Raw genomic sequence first — 20,158 nt, forward strand, 5'->3', positions numbered from 1 at the left:
TCCTTGGAGGTGTAGGGCTCCAGTCAAGTTTTCTTGCCGCTTGTCAGTCAGATCTCACTCTCAGCAGCTTCCGGTGGCTGCGATGTCCTTTACATGTGTCCCTTTCCATCTTCAAGCCAGCAAAGGTAGAAAGAATCATTCTGGTGATTCTGCTGTCTCTAATTTCCTCTTCTGAAGCCAGCCAGAGACAGCGTTCTGCTTTTTTTTTTTTTTTTTTTTTTTTTTTGGTTTTTTTCGAGACAGGGTTTCTCTGTGTAGCTTTGCGCCTTTCCTGGAACTCGCTTTGGAGACCAGGCTGGCCTGGAACTCACAGAGATCCGCCTGCCTCTGCCTTCCAAGTGCTGGGATTAAAGGCATGCACCGCCGCTGCCACCACCACCCGGCTAGCATTCTGCTTTTGAAGGCCAGGAGCTGCTATGCTGGACCATCAGATAATCTCCCTACCTTTAAACAATTAATTAGCAAAATCCCTTTTGCCATGTAAAGTAACATGGTCATCAGGACCAGCATAGAATTCTGCCTGGCTCACTTGGACTCACTCTCACAGATCTTCACACTCACATGGATTCAGTTTTTAGGTTGCATAGCAACGTGACATTTGTAGCATTACGCATGAATCACCATAATGCATTATATTTAAGTTAAATTGCATTTATTGTGAATTGACATAAAGATTTTTATGATGCATTTATAAATAAGTCTATAAATGTTTCAGATAATGGAATATGTAAAATGACACGTTTTTAAGGGCTACTGTAAGTAGTTATTTAGCTAGGAACTTGTGATTCTTTGACAGTAGCATACCTCCTCAACACAGGGCTGTTAATCATGGTCTTTTGTGCACTAATGAGACAATCACAGACTTTAGAGCTAAAAGATGCCAAGGCTCATGTGCTCTCCTCTCCCTGCCCTTTTCATAGACAACTAGCCCCGGACTCAGAGAGGGATATGACTTAGAAGGCCACGCATCTAGCTAGTTAGTGGTCAGGACCAGTCCGAATGTGTTCCCTTCTTCCCTGTCTGGATCTTATACCGGTGCCTTGGTTGAAGGCTTTCTGTGTTTCAGGATGTGTGTTGTCTTTAACGCTCACCGGTTACGTCTTTTTATCTCACAATTTGAGAATAGGGTGTAACTTGCTCGGTGCCATTCAGTAAGTTAAAAGTAGAGAAGCAGTTTGACACCAGAGCCTAACTGGTTTGAGGCTCCTGCTTCTTCCCAGGCCTCCAGGCTACTTCTAAAGGGCTCTTTGCATCATCTCTACCCAGACAGTTAGTTATGTTCTGACAACAAGCTAATGAATAACAGAGAACGTGGAGTCTGGCAGCCGGGCACACATTCCGGTCCTGACATTCACTGTGTGCCTTCAGGGAATCTTGTGATCTGCTGGGCCTCTGCACTTCATCTGTACAAGTGGGAATTTTTAGACCTATGAAGAGATTATGTGAGTAAAGCAGTTGTGGACAGAAGGATTTGCAAACTCTTTTTTAAATGTTATTCTTAGCCAAGTGGGGTCTGGTTCTCATCACCCATTAACGACATAGTTTCAAGTCACTTTTGCTCAGTAGCATTAGATTAAATAGAAGATAGATTTTGGAATTGCTGTGCTGTGTCCTGAGATCTTTAAGAACTAAGGTCCTTTATCCTTGGATAACCTAGGTTCCCCCATGCCATTCCCTTGTATATATCTAGATCCTCATCTAGATGCCACTGAAGTGTGTCTCAAGTGATGGTAGTTGTTCCCCTGGGGCAGGTACTGAAAGGAAATGAACCTCAAAGCAAGAACTCAGCCCCCATGTTAGCCTAACGTTTCATGATTACTGAGAGAAAAATCACAATACTACTTTGTAATGTAGCTATTTGAAGATCACTCTGAAATAAAATAATAAATCTTAGGTGCTGGGAAGATGATAACAGGGTAAAGGGCTGGCTGCACAGTATGAGGATGGAAATTGGATCCTAAGCAGCCATGGAAATGAGTGGCGGGCAGACATGGGACCTGCCTGTAATCCTGGCAGTCTGAAGAGTAGTCCATCATCAAGCTCTGAGTTCAGTTGAGAGACCCTGCCTCAGTGAGTAAGATAGAATGCCGCTGAGGAAGACCTGCATTCAGCCTCCGGCTGCCACATGTATGCGCGTGTCTACCTCCACACACGTGCCTTATGTGTGCAAACATGCACCTCACGCAGACTTCTGCACAGAGGTCATTAGTGTTAGATTGATGGGTACTCCTCCATTCGGCTCTGCCACCTCATCTCTCTTTAAACACCCTTCCTGTGCATGTGTGTGTTTGTTTTGTTTTCTACACCATTTGAAAGTAAAACGCTAATAACAGAAGGTTTTGCATCCAAATATTTGACATATATCTAATAGTCAGGAAATTCATTAATAATACTTATTATAATCCACCTAAAAGTTTAGCAGCTTTCTCATCTAATATCTGATCTGTATTCATATTTCCCTACCTGTCTTAAAATTGCTTTTTAATGATTTTTAACATTTAACAAAAATGATTTTGTCAAAAAGACTTCTTATTTCATTTTGGTTTTATAGACAAGGCAAAAACCCACACAACCAAGGTCACTGGCTAACATCTCCTTGCTGTATTTTAACCTACATTACCTTACTGAGGCTTTTTTCATGGTGTTAACTTTTTAGGAGAATGGGCCAGTTCCCTTGAGCAGTACCCCATACCTGGGTCTGGTCTGGATGCTTTGTTGGTGCGTGCTGTTTGTCTTGTGACTTTACCTTCGGTGTTTTTTGAAAACCGAAAGACTTGATTAGAGACAGTGAGTACATTTTTGTCCAGAACAACCTGATGGGTGATTTGATGGATGATTCTGTATGCTGCTGAATCGATTTGGTTATGATGGTGGCGGCTCTGTACCCCTTAGAAATTGTCTCTTTACTCCCCTAACAGAACGAGTTTGTGGACTGACCACTTGGCTCATCCATGTGTTTTCATGGTCTAACTTTTAATGGTGGCCTCCAGTGGTGAGCCATGCTTTATCACTTATCCGACAGGAGGCTACACGTTCGTTTTTTTAACTTTGTCTCTACTCAAGCGTTTCAAAGGGAAGCAGACATACAGGTGAACAGGGTCATCGCGTCGGTAGCACCAACATTTCTCTGAGGAGGAGCTTTCTGGAGTCATTGAGGAAGCCTTGTGTTTTCGTATCATTTATCAGTGCACGTTTGCTACTCACCCACAATACAGCTTTTGATTAGCTGGAGATCAGTCATGATGTGTGTTTTGTGTCTACTCTAAAGCATTTTAATGTGTATCAAAACTGGAAATGGGTGAAATGTAAAGCAGTGTTTCAAAGTGGAGCAAATATAAGAAGTTTGGTGGAAAGAGTGTCATCCAGTCAGGAGCACCAGCAGCATTGAAAAGAAAGAACATGTCACCTGGCTGTTTATCTCCAAATGCTAATGGCTTCCGCAGCCAGTGTGAATAAGTAGGCCTGCTGAGAAGCAATGAATACAGCTGTGGTATTCTTCTCCCAGCTCCATGTTCCAGCGAGCAGGGCTCCTCACAGCTTTGGCTCTTTCCTGGATACCCCGCTTCCAGTGCTCCTTCAGCCACGGCCCTTCCATCTCCACACATGGTCACTCCTGGTTTGCTCCTTGGTCCATGCACTTTCTCTTGCCCCAGACGCGCTCTTCTTTTCCTGGAGGCCCTGTTGGCCCTCTTCCAAGCCCAGCCCCAGTGCTGCTTCCTCTCCAGAGCTCTAATCTCTCCAGCTAGATGCTTCGCTCAGTCATGCCCGCCCTTGTCTCCTTCCTCAGGGCTGCTCCTCTGGTGGCCTTCTGGGAGAAAACTCCACTAGGTGCAACCACCTTAGAGATGACCGTCCAAGACCAAAAACTGAAGAGGTTCTTCATGTGACACTTCAGGAATTTTATATTACACAATCTTTCTGGAAGTTACCAACAGAATCAAAAGTGCCTTCAAATAGAGTTACCCCTTTTGTGTAGATTTCTTTACCTTTTCATAGCCGTTACCCTAAAATTTTTATAAAGTTAAAGCTAAAAATTGAGTATCCCTCACCATCTGGTTCTTTGTAAGCAATATGAAGGCCTATTTCTTTCATTAAGACAAAAGAAATGGGAGGAAAGGTAAGCATGAATTAATTTTGCATTTAAAAGTTACAATGAAAACAGGAGGCATAAACTGATATGGTAATTTAAGCATTGCAATGAGAACAAAGCGTATTTTATTATCCTCAGTTTGAACCTTTGGGTTTCTTATGTTAATGATTTGAACACTGTTTTAAGTGGAAGTAAATAATGGTACTTTGTGCTGCTCACTCAGGGAGACACCGTTTAGAAGTGCATAAAATACCTTTTCTCTGTGTCTTCTTAAGAACTCTGTCTGCAGTCCTTCGAATTTGCAGTCTCTGGGTGCTAGCCGGCCTGTTCTCTAGCCAGGCCTCGGTGACAGACTGTGATGCCTTTGGATTTCTGTCTCCACAGAAGCAGGAGGTAAAAAGCTCCGGAGCACTGTCCAGAGAAGCACAGAAACCGGCCTGGCAGTGGAGATGAGGAACTGGATGACGCGGCAGGCCAGCCGGGAGTCCACAGACGGCAGCATGAACAGCTACAGCTCGGAAGGAAAGTGAGTGAGGCCTCAGCCATGCCTGTTCACACAAGAGCTGGCTCACAAGAGCTGGCACTCACAAGAGCTGACTCACAGGATCGATTCTCAGGCCCTTTCCGTCTAACCTGACTGAGTCCTGAGAACTTGTTCCACCCTCCACTGAGCAGTTGACGTATCGGGCTTTTTATTTTGAATGAAATAGCTTGGGGGAGATGAAGTGTTTTACTTCCACGATAAGATGCTACGATGTGACTCTCAATATTACCTACAAATAAAATAGTTTGTCCGAGCTTAAAATAATAAACAAAATCACAGAAATAAGAAGCGTACATCTCACATCATGTAGGCAATACTACTTTCTAAAATCTTCGATCTTGGGGCTGGAGAGATAGCTCAGAGGTTGAGTACTGATTGCCGCTCTTCCAAAGGCTGGGTCTGATCCCCAGTACCCACATACAGGCTCACAACTGTAACTACAGTTCTAGATCAGATGCCCTCTTCTGGCCTCCTCGGGCACTCCATGCACACTATGCACAGACCTACATACAGGCAAAACACCCAGACACATAGAATAAAATAACTAAAAAGTAATTTTAATGTAAAAAAATCTTAGATCTGTTGAAGAGATGCTATTGAAAAATTTATGCCCTGAAAGTTACAGAATTTATCTTAATTATGTGAAACAATAATCAGAAGAAAATAGCAACAAGAAGTTGGTGAGCCTTTTTCTCTATGTAGCTTTTCTATGAATCCACTACCATAAGACACTTGGAAAGGTTTGTAAGCATGGGGTGGCCCTGTCTCCAGAAAACAGCAGTATTTAGTGACTTCTGATCGTAGATGAGACCACAGGTGTCAGGAGAGGACAGCAAGGCTCAGGGCCTTGCTCTGTCATCGCCATGGAAGTGTTCTTCCATGTTTAGACACGTGTAGCCAATGCACAGATTCGAAGCTGTAGGAAATTTTGGCTTAACATTAATTACATACCCTGATGATATTTTGTCCAACGTCATTCTGTAAATAAAGGAAAGGTACATAATCCTGCAGTTTTTAAATAGGGGTGTATAAACAGGTTGAAGTTTTGAGGTGAAGGGAAAGAAATAGATTTGCTGATCGTTAAGAAAGTGTGAAGGAAGTGGAAAGCTGAGTCACAGGCGAGTGTGGCAGTGGTTCAGTCACAGGCATGTGACACACTCCATACACTGGACAAAAGAAATGTGTTCTTTCTGGAAGGAAAGTGAAAATAAATGTGCTCTGAGCATGGTCTGTGTAAACAATGCATGGACTATAAAAATGTTGACCACATGGTCCCCCCCACACACGTGTATAGTCTTATTAGAAAGCTGCCAGGGATATAAATGTTTCAAGGATGACTTCCACTTCAAATGTTTACCATCTTATTGGAGAAATAACATGAATACTCATAAATTCATTCAACAAATATTACAGTCTAGTGTCCCAGTGAGTTGGGTGTGAGCCATACAAGAGAATCAAATCAGAAGTTTAGACAGTGGGTTTAGGAATCATAGGATCCAAAATAGCAAGAGGAAACCAAAGTTCTCATCTTGGTTTCTGGCACTCTAGATCTTTGGGTAAATTACTTCATGCTTCTAACATGAAGGTGAATCACTAAGGGTGCAGATATCCATTGTTTATAGGATTCTAGGCTGTAAGAGCTGGAGTCTAGCACCAACAAGAGACAAAACTACCTCCACTCATCCAAAAGACAAGACAGACTTCATCAAAAACTTTAATTTATAAGGAAAACAATAGGACTGGAGAGATGGCTCAGCCGTTAAAGACTAGGCTCACAACCAAAATAAGGAAAACAATAAAATACACAATAAATTGGGTAATGTAAGTGATGAGGGTGAAATAAGGCAAGAAAAATAAATGAGAGAGGTCAACTAAATAGTTCATAAGACCTGATTTCAGGACCCTTTGTCTTTTATATACATGGGCCATCTCTGAAGAAATAAACCCACTTACTTCCTTAGTTTTTAATTTTTATTACATTTTAGTATTGTTTGTGTGTGTGTGTGTGTGTGTGTGTGTGTGTGTGTGTGTGTGTGTGTGTGTTTAAGAGATTTCAGTTGGTCAGTTTACAGTAAGTTAACTTTCAGATGCTCAGTGATACCCTGTTAGCCAACTATGCTGTTGGAATGAATGTGTGTAGCCCAGAAAAGAAGGGTAAGCCAGAGAGGCTCTTGGCTAGACAACACAACACAGGCACCACCAAGTTGGGTGGAACTTCCAAGGGAACTCAGACACATGGAAAAGATAAGAGGGAAAAAGGAGTTTGGGTGTTTAATAGCAGAACGGGCAGAAGAGAAGAGAAAGCTTTCCAGGGAGCCAGCGTCTCCAGGAAGTGACTGCAAAAGGTTTCTCCGGGGGAAAGGAAGGATGGATTGTGTCGCTGATCTGTTCCCTTCGGTGAGGACAGAACAGTGACAGCAGCAGTTACTGCCGCCGTCCTCATTGGCTGACGCTGACATTGACTGCCGTCGTCATTGGCTGACGCTGACATTGACTGCCGCCGTCATTGGCTGACGCCGACCGCTGGCCACCATAGTCATTGGCTGACTGTAACTGCCATATTGGCTGTGTAGTCATGACACTGAGCAGTCATTGGCTGACGCAGACTGCTGTAGTCATTGGCTGACTTCTGGTTAGAGAAATTTTGAGATGTCTCAAAATTTGAAGACAAATCAACAAAAAGCTGATTAGAGTTTCCAAATAAAATGGAAGAGGGGAATGTGAGGGTCTTTTCCAAGGATTCAGGGGAACAAGTGGGTGGGGGCTGGGGAGGAGAGCGCAGTCAGGAAAAGGGCTGTTTTCCCTTTTGCATGATGAAATGGCAGCATATTTATATGCCGATGGGAATGATCCAGTTTTTTCAACTGTAAAAAGATAAATAATAGACTCTCTCTTAGTTTAGTTAAGAGATTAAACATGGCAAAGCGTGGCGTAGATGAGTGCTCGGTGTATACGGAGCATGCACGACAGAAATCATCTCCCCTACCTTCCAGACCAAGCAAGAGAAGACACATCACAGAAGCCCACATGGTGTGGTGTGCCAGGTGCTCCTGGTGACAGGCGTGGGAAGCTAGAGAACGGAAGAGGGTCCGAGAGCTGTGGGAGGTGGTGTGGGATGCTGGAGTCGAATGAGTATCAGTGTACCTTAGCCTCGCCACACTAGTGAGGCCAGCGGGAAGCCTGAGCTTGCCTGAGGAGGGAAGGGTGAGGATTTAATCCTGCGTGTCCTTCTGCCTTCAGCCTGATTTTCCCTGGTGTCCGCCTGGCCTCTGACAGCCAGTTCAGTGATTTCCTTGATGGCCTCGGCCCTGCTCAGCTGGTGGGACGCCAGACCCTGGCTACTCCTGCAATGGGTAAGAGTTTCTGTGATTTCATGGTTTTCCCTTTGCATTGCTGAAAAATGTAAAGGACATTTCATGATACTTTTAACAAAATTACCAGCAAGAATAAAGGGTCCCAGATTTTACAGTAAGCATTCTTAGTTTTTTCTTTTGTGATTTCTGTTTGTCTTTAAAGTAACACACTACTGAGAACGTTTAAATCTTAAAGAATGAATACATCTGGGGACTGTCTGAAGCCAAGTTCTTTGGCTCAAGCTTTCCTCCTACTTCCTGTGTTTCTTCCCTGTGTCCCACCAGGTGACATCCAGGTGGGCATGATGGACAAAAAGGGACAACTGGAGGTGGAAATCATTCGGGCTCGAGGCCTTGTCGTCAAACCAGGTTCCAAGACACTGCCAGGTAAAGCAGGAACACCGCACTGCTCTCTCTCATAGTCGGTGTGGTTTTGATGTAAAAGTCTCCTTTCTCTGCTGCGTCTTCTTAGTCGGGATGTGAGTGGATACTGTTACTGTGCTGCTTGGGGCTGAAGCCGTTTGCATGTACTCTGAGGGGCCGTGAGTGAGTGCTCCGGTGGGGACCACACACGGTGTCGAACATACCTCCATCGTTGAGGCCCATCTTTACATTAGCCCCTTTGTCCACAGAGTGTGCACTGGAATTGCCTTGTCCAGTTAGCTGCTGTTTCATGATACTCTTCAGTTTACCAGGGACTTCACATTTGTCCCGAGGCATCCTTCAAGCTCTGGAATTAGAATAAAAATAGACTAGATCCACACAGTCCCATAAGCCTATGAATACTGGCTCCCTAATATGAACGTTCAGTCCTTCCTGCAGTGTGGGAGAGGCTGTACCATAACTTGACGCCACACGTTTCATATTGAAACATCATTATAATTCAAGGTACTTGGAACCATAGAAATGGCAGAGTCTGAGTGTGCCATGTGCAGAGATCAGTAGATCCAGTATATAAGGCTGTGAATTCTGAAAGTACTCCTATCCCGGCATCTGTACTGACTTATAATTCTTCATTTCTCTCTCAACTCCTCAGTCCTTGAAGGAATTTTTAAATAAAGTGTATGTTACTGACTGTACCTCTTTGAAATTGTGGTGTAAAGGTCTTGAGGATAATTGACTCCTTCACCATAATTAATAGCATGAGACATGGAGGAACATGCTTTTCATAAAAGTGTCTGTCATAGAGGTTTTAGTCATAGAATTCCTACTGAACTGTCTCTCCCAAGTTACTTTTGAGCATTCCACCTCAGAGCCCATTCCTGTCTTGGACTCACACCATTGTTGGCTGATAAATGCCTTTGAATGGTCAGTGAACTATGGGGGTGAACATAACAGCCTCATTTTAAGCATGTTTAATGAGATCAAAATTTTGGTAATTTAAAGACATTGCCTTTGGATCTCGTTAGGGACCGGAAACATTTTGCCTTTTTGATTCAACATTTAAATCCATACGAGAAAGAGATGGGGAAGAGGAAAGGCTCTCAAATCTCAAAGGCCGTGTCATCATACTTAAAACTTCACGGCTGACGAGTGTCACTGTGGTTTTGACACGGAAGGCAGGCCAGTGGCTAGAGCGCTGCCGGCCAGCTCTCAGGGACGACGGAGCCATTGTTCTTGTCCCCCGTGAACTGGCCAGTTCATAGCAGTGGGCATCACTCCCTGTCCTCTCTCCCCAGCACCGTACGTCAAGGTGTATCTGTTAGACAACGGAGTCTGCATAGCCAAAAAGAAGACGAAGGTGGCAAGGAAGACCCTGGAGCCCCTGTATCAGCAGCTCTTGTCCTTCGAGGAGAGCCCCCAGGGAAAGGTGTTACAGGTGTGTGCTCAGTGCCGGCAGGAGGCCAGGCTTGCCCGAAGCTTGCCCTAACCCTGCTTTCTCTCCTGTCCCTCGTGGCTGAAGTTCTCCGTCACCCGGAAGGCAGTGGCCAGTGCTCTGCAGCTGTGTTTGCTGTTGTCCCCTCACAGAGGAGTGCCCCCAGATGTTCAGACCTGGGTTACACACCAGCTTTGCTCCTTGTGTGGCTTCAGACACTGTAGTGAGGTTTTCCTAATGTAACCCTGGCTTCTGGGAGTTAAAGGCAACATCGCCATTAATCGGGCTCCGGCACTTAACTTGACCTTTGACAACAGCACATTAGCTGAACACATTTTACTAGTTTAGTTATGACTTTGCTTGTCTGTTGTGATGTGTGTGTTTATACTAACGTTACTTTTTATTTTGCCAACAGATCATTGTCTGGGGAGATTATGGCCGCATGGACCACAAATCCTTTATGGGAGTGGCCCAGATACTTTTAGACGAACTAGAACTATCCAATATGGTGATTGGATGGTTCAAACTCTTCCCGCCTTCCTCCCTAGTAGATCCAACCTTGGCACCTCTGACAAGAAGAGCTTCCCAATCGTCTCTGGAAAGTTCTACTGGACCTTCTTATTCTCGTTCATAGCAACTATAAAACTGTTGTCACAACAACCAGCGATACAGAAACAGAAGAAAATGCACAGGTCGAAACCCCTGGTAACACTGCATGCTTGATGTTGTGTCTTTGGAGCCCACGTCTAGGGATACAAAGCGATCCTGTGTTCTCAGAGGAAGTCGTACATATTGTGCCCTAGCGAAGGCCCTCAGGTCCAAGAGCAGAGCTGTGAAGAACTGTCAGGTTTGGAGTTCAGTGACACTCGAGTTCTGGTCCAATCTGAAGCCATGGATTAATCTCAAAGAATCAGTCAGCCCTTTTCAATGGCACCTTTATATTTTTATCGTTTTTCTTCATTTATCTGACCCAAAAGCCTGTTATGCCACAGAAATGGAGCTCTACAGCCATTAAGCCACACTACAGGCCAAGGAGCAAAGTCCTAGGAAGCGTCAGGTGAAAAGCAAGAGACCAAAGACGTGGTCAGGAGCAGAGTTGGCCACCGCTCCCAAGGGGGCTCCGGCAGGGAGACTGGTAGACTCTGGGAAGCCCCAGGAGGCATGGCATTCACTAATGCCGAGATGTGTTGGACTCTGAAATCAAAATTCTGGGACTGCACTGTACTGAATGAAATTAAAGAAACTTTTTTTTGCATGGACACAGATTAGCTGAATATTTAAATTATTTTCTCGGGGCTGCAACTTGCAAAAAAAATAATAAAAATAAAATAAAAATCAGCCATTTTCAACAATTTATATTATTTTTAAAAGTAAATTTCACTAGTGCATGGTTTTAAAATGGGAGAGAATGCAGCAGGGTGATACAAAGACACACCGTGTTTATTCTTTAATCACAGTCTGTGTTTTGGCAGACATTACAAATGAAAATACTTTCTAGCAGATACTTAAAATCCTCTTTATGTGACAATAAGTATAATATATTCAATTTATTTCCATGTTAAATATACAGATCTTATGAAATTCAATATGTGCAAATTTTTCACATCTTTCCTCTTCTCTATCTCACTTTTCTTCCCACTTTTAACCTTTTTTTTCTTCTCTCCTCCTGAGTGAGCCCTATACTAAAATACTGCAGATCTTTCACCTGACCCTCTTGTACCCCATATTTGATTCAGAGCACAGATGCGTCTGAATTCATGGATTTCTCAAATCTGTTCGAGAGCTTTCTTTATTTCAAGCATGTTGAAAGGATTTTGCAACATGACTTGGGACATAAAGCAAGTCAGCACGTATTTGACAAAGAAGATATTTGAACATTTGCAGTTTATTGTACAGTGCATGGTAATTTTTTTTCACCTTAAAAATTCAGTTTACAGGAAAATCCTAAAGTCATGTGGCATTGTAATGTCTAACAAATTTGTTTTTAGCACCAGCATTATTCATACAGGGGGTTAAGTATTATTTGTAGGTCTTAGGTTTTGTTTGTTTTTTAATTTGTTAAAGCAATTTCTTTAGCTGATTTCCATTTACTATGTGAATAGAAACACTGCTAACTATGTGGAGCCCTGAAACACAGGGCTGTTTATTAATTCATTTTTCTGTAGTAAAATTCAATTTTTCACAAATTATATTTCTAAAGAAATATAGTAAACATAAATTTGCAACAATTTTAAAGCTCCAATTTTTAGATGACTCGAAGAACGTCAATATGCCTCTTAACAGTTATTGGACGCCGTCACCAAAAGTCCTCATGCAGACCCTCAAGTCAAAACCCCACGTGCGATTCACGGGCAGTTTTTACCGTTGAGTGACGCCGCAAGGCCCAGTTTCTCTCCAGGTCCCTACTGAGAGGAAATGGCACTGGTCAATGTAATAAACCACCCATCCTTTCTGTTTCTTACATATGCTTTGATTACACATCCTTAAAAGATTGCTTTTATCTCCTTGCAGTAATTTTTGAAATCCATCTACATCCCGTTTGTTTAAATGGAGACCATGCACACACAAAAAAATATTTTCTTTGTTTCTCTTTTTGAATTCAATGCTGACCATTGAAAACTGTCATGCTTGATATGGTGCAAAAGTTAAAATGAGCTATCACTCAAAATGCCTTCTCTTTATGTGGTGCAACATGAACTACACCAAGACCGTGTCTTGATTTTCTGAGACCTATGGCAGACCCAGGCGAAGGTGAGACAAGAAGGAACATAATGCCATGAGATACTTTCGACACCTGCGTACCAGCAGCGATTTGGTTTAAGAGACCTGTAGCGTCTTTGTTCTCCCTTAGGCTAGACATTCACTATGTTCCTGACACTAAAATGAGTCACAGAATCTTTTCTGCATATTCCTATACAAATTATTTCTAATTTTACTAAGAAAGACATGACTGTGGAATATTTGTACATACTTGTCATTATGCAGTATTTATTTAAAAGTTGGTGTACTTTTTTTTAATTTTCACATGTCTGCACCTCAACTTGTGGTTCCGTCATGTAAATAGCACCTGCCAGTGACCGTTGCTGCCCTGTACATAGAATGTTTTCAAGTAAAGGGAATTCCAGTTGGGGAGAAATGGGGGGGAGGGCAGATTAGGCCTGTAACAAACACCGACTGATGTAAATCAAATTCATTCTGGTGATGGTATTTAACACTTTAAATAAACCATTTTCTTTACATATCTTGTTCATGGTGCTTTCTGAGACATCTCCACTTGTATCCCCAAGCCCACTGCCATTCAGCCTGTGAACTGGCTTATCTTTTCCAGGTGGTAGAACCAATTCTCCTCCTTCCTTATGACATGAATGGGTTTCTGGTTTTACCACACTGCTGTTAGCGGACAGTATCCATTAAAAATCTAGGAAGATTTCTGCTATTATCATTAAGAGTTGCTGGAGTGCTTTCCAGTTAAATGACTCATAGCTTAGAGATTTTATGAGCAGAATGGATGAGATTTTAGAGTTCATCCTGAGGGTTACTGACAGCATGGTTACTGTGTCTTAGTTACTGTTCTGTTGTGAAGAGTCACCATGACCAAGGCAATTTGTGGAAGAAAGCATTTAATTGGGGGCTGGCTTACAGTTTCAGAGGTTTGGTCCATTATCATTATTGTGTAGATCATGGCGGCATTCTGACACTGAAGTGGTATCTAAGACCTAGATTCCAATCTGTAGACAGAAAGAGGGAAAGCAAGACGTGCTTGGCCCAGTGTGAGCTTTTGAAACCACAAAGCTCAACTCCAGTGACACACCTCCTCCAGCAAGGCCACACTTCCTAATCCTTCCCAAACAGTTCCACTAACTGAGGACCAAACATTCAAAAATACGAGCCTATGGGCGGCATTCTCACCGAACCACTACACTGAGTATACTGGTCCCTGGGTGAAGATGGCAAACCACATCATCATCCCACTGGCACGTTTCCATTGCAGAGTCTCTTCAGCTTTGTGAGGGGCTGGGGATTATTTCCAGTTGTGGAGATGCATAGGAACTTGACCTAACAATCTGTCCAAAGACTGGCTTACGCTGTGTTAGTGTAAGTGGATGCAACTATCACCACATCATTCCATGGCAGTTCCTGAACCCCAAAGCAAGACAACACCAGAAGAGTTGCCATCGGGTTGTCCACAGGCTCTGAAATCGGGTACTAGTTGGGATTCACATTCAGCAATACTGTCTCCATTTTTGGTCATGACCATTTCCTCTATTTCCAATGATTCTCTTCTATGCCAGCTCCCCACCCATCCAATACTAGTTTTCATTGTTCAAAGTACATCCCTACTCTAGTGAGGTATTTCTCTTGCTGCCTGAGAACTCCTTTTATAAAGTCCCTAGAGTTTCTTCTATGTCCTCTTCTGAAAAGCCCTTCACTGTTCTCAAAACGGATCATCTTGGTTCCTTTTGCAACTCTCAGGAACAGTTCCTGACTTAATTTTTGCAGCATGATTGCCATTAAGGGTAAGGCCTTCCATTCACATAACCAGGACTCTGGTGCCCAAGTTCCACAGCCAACAACAAAGGTGATGGTCACTCTTACTTGGGCTATGACAGGAGTAGGTAAGAAATCAGTCACCAAAGATGACCTTTACCATTCAGTGCACTTAAAAAGCATGTGCTCTCCACCTCTGTCTCCACTGGATCATCTTGTGAGGCCCTCTATGCCCACTAGCATTTATAGACAATATAAGCTATAGATCACACACCCACTTCTAGCTTGTGAAATGTTTATTGAGCAATAGTATAGGAGATGAGAGTTTGAAAATGAGTGAACAGTTGCCCTCTTAGCACAGCAGGCAAGCATGTAAGTCCCTTCATCTGAAAATTACAGAAGAAAACCTCTGTACCATTCACTTAGAACCACAGGCATTCATTTCTACTACTTGGAAGTAGTGAGAGGAGTCAGCTACTCTTCGGTCATTAAATCAAAATTTTGACTAGCAGTCAAGATTTTACATCCCAGGGACACACATGATTCTGGTCTTTGGTTTTGGTTTTGTTTGTTTCCCCAATGTTAAGACAAATGTTTGCCATATATGTGTTTAATAAACACCTGCCAAATGAACTGAGTTTAGTCCTTACTTCATTTAGAAGCATTTTGTCCCAGGCAGAGCAGTGAACAAAACAAACATGGCCTCCCCCAGGGAAGCTTTCGTTTTGCAAAAGACACCCAGAGTGAAGAGTCACAAATGGAGTTATAGCATTCCACATGTGAAATCTCTCGATTCATGAGAGGGTACAGTGACGTGTTTAACCTGGTCAGGCAGTGGGGTGGTTGGTGTCGGCAAACTGTTAAATTGAAGGAAGATAAAGACAGTGGTAAACTAGAGCAAGATGAAGATATTCTAAGCAAAGGGAAGAGTGGGGAATCTGGAGGAGTCTGAGTCTGCCACCTTTGTCTGTACAGTGTCTAGAACAGTGACATGTTAAAAAGTACTTGTGAGTCTGGATTATTCTAGAATCAATAAAGAATTGGTGTTTGTTTGAAAAGCTAGTTTTTGTAAATATTCATTTTATTTTTAAACGTGTAGTGGGTGGGGTGTATCTACGTAAGTGCAGATGCCTTCAGGGGCCAGAGAGACACAGGATTCCTTGAGCAGGAATGCAGCCAGTTGTGAGTTGCCTAACATAGGTTCTGGGAACCTTTGGGTCCTTGAGAAGACCAATGAACACTCTTAGCTGAGGAGCCATGTCTACTGCCCCAAGAAACTTGTTTTGATTTAATGAGAGAGAGAGACCTAGTTATCAATAAGACGGTTGATGTGAAGATTCCCCTGTGCGGTTCCATCTGAAATGCCTCCTTGGAGGCCTCTTACTTCCTCACCCACCAATATTGTTCTCATAAGCCCTGCCACGTTCTAATTTATCCTGCTCCCATGTCCCTGGTGAACTAGAGGCACGGACTTAACTCCGTCAACCCTGTGCCTAACCTGTGAACGGTTTTTGTTGGTGTTCTGTTTTACTCTGCCTTGACACCAAAGAGGCTGTCCATCGCCTCGATTAGATGCAAAAGAGAAACTCAAGATGCCGGTGCCACTGCTTTCTGATGACTCATCAAAGCTGGCTTTCCATAAGAGAAGATGGGTCAGCAGAGCCAAGAGGAGTGGACTGCACAGGAAGTCCCACGGGCTTCACATTCTCAGCGACCCTGGGACTGAGGACCGACGATGGCTTTTTCTGTCTGTCAAAAGAGTTCCTGCTGCTTGAAGTTGTGTATCCAAATTAATTAGTGTGTCCAGGATAAATCTAATGAAATTGTAGACTCTCTAGGAGTCACTGAAGTTCTCCAGGGCAGCCATGGAGCACTGAGGGAACATTAAGTGTGGGCAAGTAGTTTGTTTCCATGGAAGACATCCCACTCCTCAGTCTCAGACTCCTGTTGTGAGATATTTGATTACACTGTGTAAAGATATGTCACTGTGGTTGGTTTAATAAAAAGCTAAACAGCCAATAGCTAGGCAGGAGCTTTAGGCGGGATTTCCTGACAGAGCTCTAGGAAGAAGAAATGGGGAATCCCCAGGCAGACGCAGAGGAAGCAGGACATGCAGGAGGAGGTAAAAGCCACGAGCCACACGTGGCAGCACATAGGTTAACAGAAATGGGTTAATTTAAGTTAGTTAGAAACCAGCCTAAACTAAGGCTGAGCTTTCATAATTAATAAGAAGTCCCCGCGTCATTATTTGGGAGCTGGCAGAACAGACAGATTCATTACAGACTCCTCTTCCTAAACCTGAGCCTCACTCTCCCTTCACATATTTTATTCTTCTGAAACACCCGCCATCATCTAGAAACACACAGAAAAGGGCCGATCCTCTGCCACAAGCTAGACCTTCAAATGCTCTGCTTTCGCTATTTTATTCCCCCTAACTCTCAGAAGGCACAGTAGCACGTCAGCTAAAAGTACCTGCCCTGGATTAAAATAGCTCTGAGCTTGACATATCTGCTAGGTGTCTAACCTTGAGAGCTGGGAACCCTGTTTCTCCTCTACAAGGGAAACAGGAAATAGTTTTCAGGTGTTGAAAGGAGGAAATAGAGTAACTTACTCGACAGACTGAGTACAGTGCCAGGGAAGCCCGGACTCAAGAGGTGGTAGCTGTTCTTGTTACAGTCACGGGGTCACCATTACACATGTCCCCAGTTTACCCTTCCCATTCTAGAGACATAAAATTCCTGGGGCCACTTGTCACTTACGAGAAACTGTCATCCTAGCCTCTCCAAAATGAAGCCGGAAGCGCCAAATGGACATTGGCCTGAGGAGGACAGACCTATGGACACAGCCCACAACTCTGCTGCCTTTCTCTGCAGCTAGCTCCCACCACGTTTTCAGAGTGAGCTGATGGTCAATCCAGCATCTCAGATCCTCCAAGGGATCTTCTTCTTTCTGAGACAAAATGCTTCTTCATTCTGTCTTTGTGGAATTTCATTTTTAGCCAATGGCAAATATAAAAGTTTATTTTTGGTTATTTTTTCCTTATGGATTTTGTCCAGTATTTCAAGCTGCTGAAATCATTAGGCTGTCCCACCACTGGCACTCACTGAATTATGTGAGTCTTAGGGCTCATCAAACCCATCCGCTCGCACTGCCCACTTGGTGTCTCCTGTAACCTGATATGGGTTTCCTCTGGTTTTTTGTTCATGCCTTTGACAAAATGTTGCCTAAAATGAGCCAACATCAAAGCCTGGTGACAATATTAATGGATATCAGTACTCACTGTCATAATAACACATTGCTTACAAAATAACTTTAATTAATGCATATGACCTAAATTAATTCTTAAGCCAAACAGTAGTGGTGCACGCCTTTAATCCCAGCACTTGGGAGGCAGAGGCAGGTGGATCTCAGTGGTTTCAAGGCCAGCCAGGTCTACAAAGTGAATGAGGTCCAAGACAGCCAGGACTGTTACACAGAAAAACCTTGTCTTGGAAAAAAAAAAAAAAAAGACTACCTTATGGGATATTTAAAATCTTTATTTTGTAGGTATGAAAACTATAGTTCAGATAGGTTAAATCTTATGTCCAAGGTCACCTATCTGGAAGATATGCTGGATGTAAACCTGGGTCTTTGGACAATAAATTGGATTACTCACTTCTCTGTGAAGGTGCTTCATTCAACCACAATCTGCTAGGCATGTCCTACTCTGTCCACAGAGAATTCATTAAGATCATTCTAAAATGATCTACTTGAAATCTGCTATGAACAGTACAGCTCCCTTCTAATGGTGCTCACATTACCTAGGCCGCTTTGTAAGGGGTTGTGTATTCTAACAGTACCTGAGGTTCTTGAGGTGTCATTAGAATGCAGAAGTGGGATTGGCATGAGCTGGGCCCTCGCTGGTGGCTCTTTTCTTCTTGTGAGCATCTCTTCCTGTCCTTTAGTATTACCATTTCCGGTTGAAGATTTCCTGCATTCCATTTGATTGTAAAGAAAGGAGGCAAGGGAGAATTGGAAAACACGTTAGCATTTTCTCAGTCCCATCACTGGGTAGCAGAAAGACCTGCCCTTCCATGACAACCCCAATCTACTAAGAGGGTCAATCTTACTACTTCCAGTGGGTTTTGTTCCCCTTGGGTTCTGACCTCCTGCCACTCTGCCTGTGAGTTCTCTGCTTCTGTTCGCCCTCTCTTAGTGATCCAGCCTCCTCCTGTTACATTTGTTTGTTAAAGTTTGACTTCATTGGTAACACCTCTATAACGAAACTACTGTTACCTTCGGTTCTGTTTATATATTTGCTGTATATTCTGATTTTTTTTGTCTGATTTTCCTTATTTTCATTGGTGTAGAATGATAATTTCATTTTTTCCCTAGATTCTTTCATGATCTCTGCTTATTACCACCCCTGCCAGTGAATCTTTAATATGGCCTCTGAATGTTTCAAGGTGTCAATGGAGAACTCTAGGGTACCTGCCTGAAAACCACCAGTATCCATTTTCTTCATGTCTTGACTGGAAAACAAAATACTCACTCCTAAACGCGTACATGACTAATTTCTATGTCACAAAGTGCACTTTTTTTTTGTCTTGTTGTAAAGAATTATACTCAAATGACTCATATGTATTATTCAGGCTTAACAATGTCATTTATATTCTCTGAGACCCCCAGGGAAGGAGATGAGATTGTGGATAGCGAATGGGCAGAAATGAGTAACATGTATGAGCCCACATAGACCAACAGCGAGATCATGAGTGAGTGACCAGATTATCAGGAAGATCACTTTGCTCTTTGCTGGTCCTTCCAAAGAGGGATGAGTCCTCCTTTGTAAGCATTTCCACCTGGACAGTCACCTAAGTTGGGTGTCCCCTGCTGTGTGTGAAGGTGTCTCTACTAGAGAAAGGTACCCCTCAGTGATCTCCACAGCCCGCTGCCCAGGGTCAACTTAAAGGAACAGCCCAGTGAATTATCTCAGGCCTCAGGACAGCTAAGGGGCCTCCCCGGAGGAGCAGCCCACCAATGGAGGGTGGCAGCTATCAAAACAAGACTTTGAAAATGTCCTGGGAAAGTTTCACTCCATGTGCCCTGCTCTTTATGGAGAGTTGGGGATGGGAGAAAAAGATCCTGGAAAATGTCCCTATGTGGAGAAGAGCATGCCCAAATCCTTGTGAGAGCTGTGCATCCCTTCTCACTCGGCTTATTTATTTCCCACATAAGAAATTGATGCTATTCCGCTCCGATTCTCACCTATAAAATCAGGGCTCATGTGTGCTACTTGGCTTCTGTGAACACTGCTTTTTGGATAATGTGATGGTTTGAATAAGAATGGTCCCCATAGTGTAGAGGAACAGTCTTGTTAAATAAGAAACACAGAGCCAAATACAGAGTTAAAAGCCAAGAGGTCAGAGCAATAGCTAAGAGCTGAGATTAAAAACCTTACCCTTCACTGTCGCTGCTGTCCTACCTCTCTGCAAGAGAGCTACTTCCTGTGTGTTTGTCCTTTTTATTGACTTTTTCTTCTGCCTTCTCATTGGTTGTAAACCCAACCATATGACCTCCTCGTCACTGCCTGTCTGTACAGACCTCCAGGTCTTCTATGGTTGGTATTGAGATTAAAGGCATGTGTCTCCATGCTGGTGGTATTCTTGAACACACAGAGATCTGCCTGTCATGTGATCGGAATTAAGGGCGTGTGCTACCACTGCCGGACTTCTGCTATGGCTTGCTATTAGCTCTGACCCCCAGGCAACTTTATTTACTGACATACAAATAAAATCACATTTCAGTACAAGTAAAATATCACCATACCCATAGGCTCATATATTTGGATGCTTAGTCACTGAGGAGCTGCACTGTTTGAAAGGATTTGA

General features: G+C 43.3%; 1 protein-coding gene across 50 annotated transcripts in view; it reads left to right on the forward strand.

The window, feature by feature from the left end:
* The window catches only part of Rims2 (regulating synaptic membrane exocytosis 2), a 490,233-nt gene extending 477,191 nt beyond the window's left edge, over nucleotides 1-13,042 (forward strand). For all 50 annotated transcript variants that reach the window (XM_052747649.1, XM_052747654.1, XM_052747651.1 and 47 more), the window contains 5 exons: nucleotides 4,475-4,616; nucleotides 7,875-7,987; nucleotides 8,273-8,374; nucleotides 9,667-9,806; nucleotides 10,219-13,042. In XM_052747649.1, the coding sequence (XP_052603609.1) occupies nucleotides 4,475-4,616; nucleotides 7,875-7,987; nucleotides 8,273-8,374; nucleotides 9,667-9,806; nucleotides 10,219-10,437 (716 nt within the window). In that variant the 3' untranslated portion in view covers nucleotides 10,438-13,042. The remainder of the gene's footprint in view (nucleotides 1-4,474; nucleotides 4,617-7,874; nucleotides 7,988-8,272; nucleotides 8,375-9,666; nucleotides 9,807-10,218) is intronic.
* Nucleotides 13,043-20,158: the final 7,116 nt, after the last annotated feature.

The sequence above is a fragment of the Peromyscus californicus genome, unplaced genomic scaffold (genome assembly GCF_007827085.1).
Source record: "Peromyscus californicus insignis strain IS unplaced genomic scaffold, ASM782708v3 Scaffold_20__1_contigs__length_68692818, whole genome shotgun sequence".
NCBI lineage: Eukaryota > Metazoa > Chordata > Mammalia > Rodentia > Cricetidae > Peromyscus > Peromyscus californicus.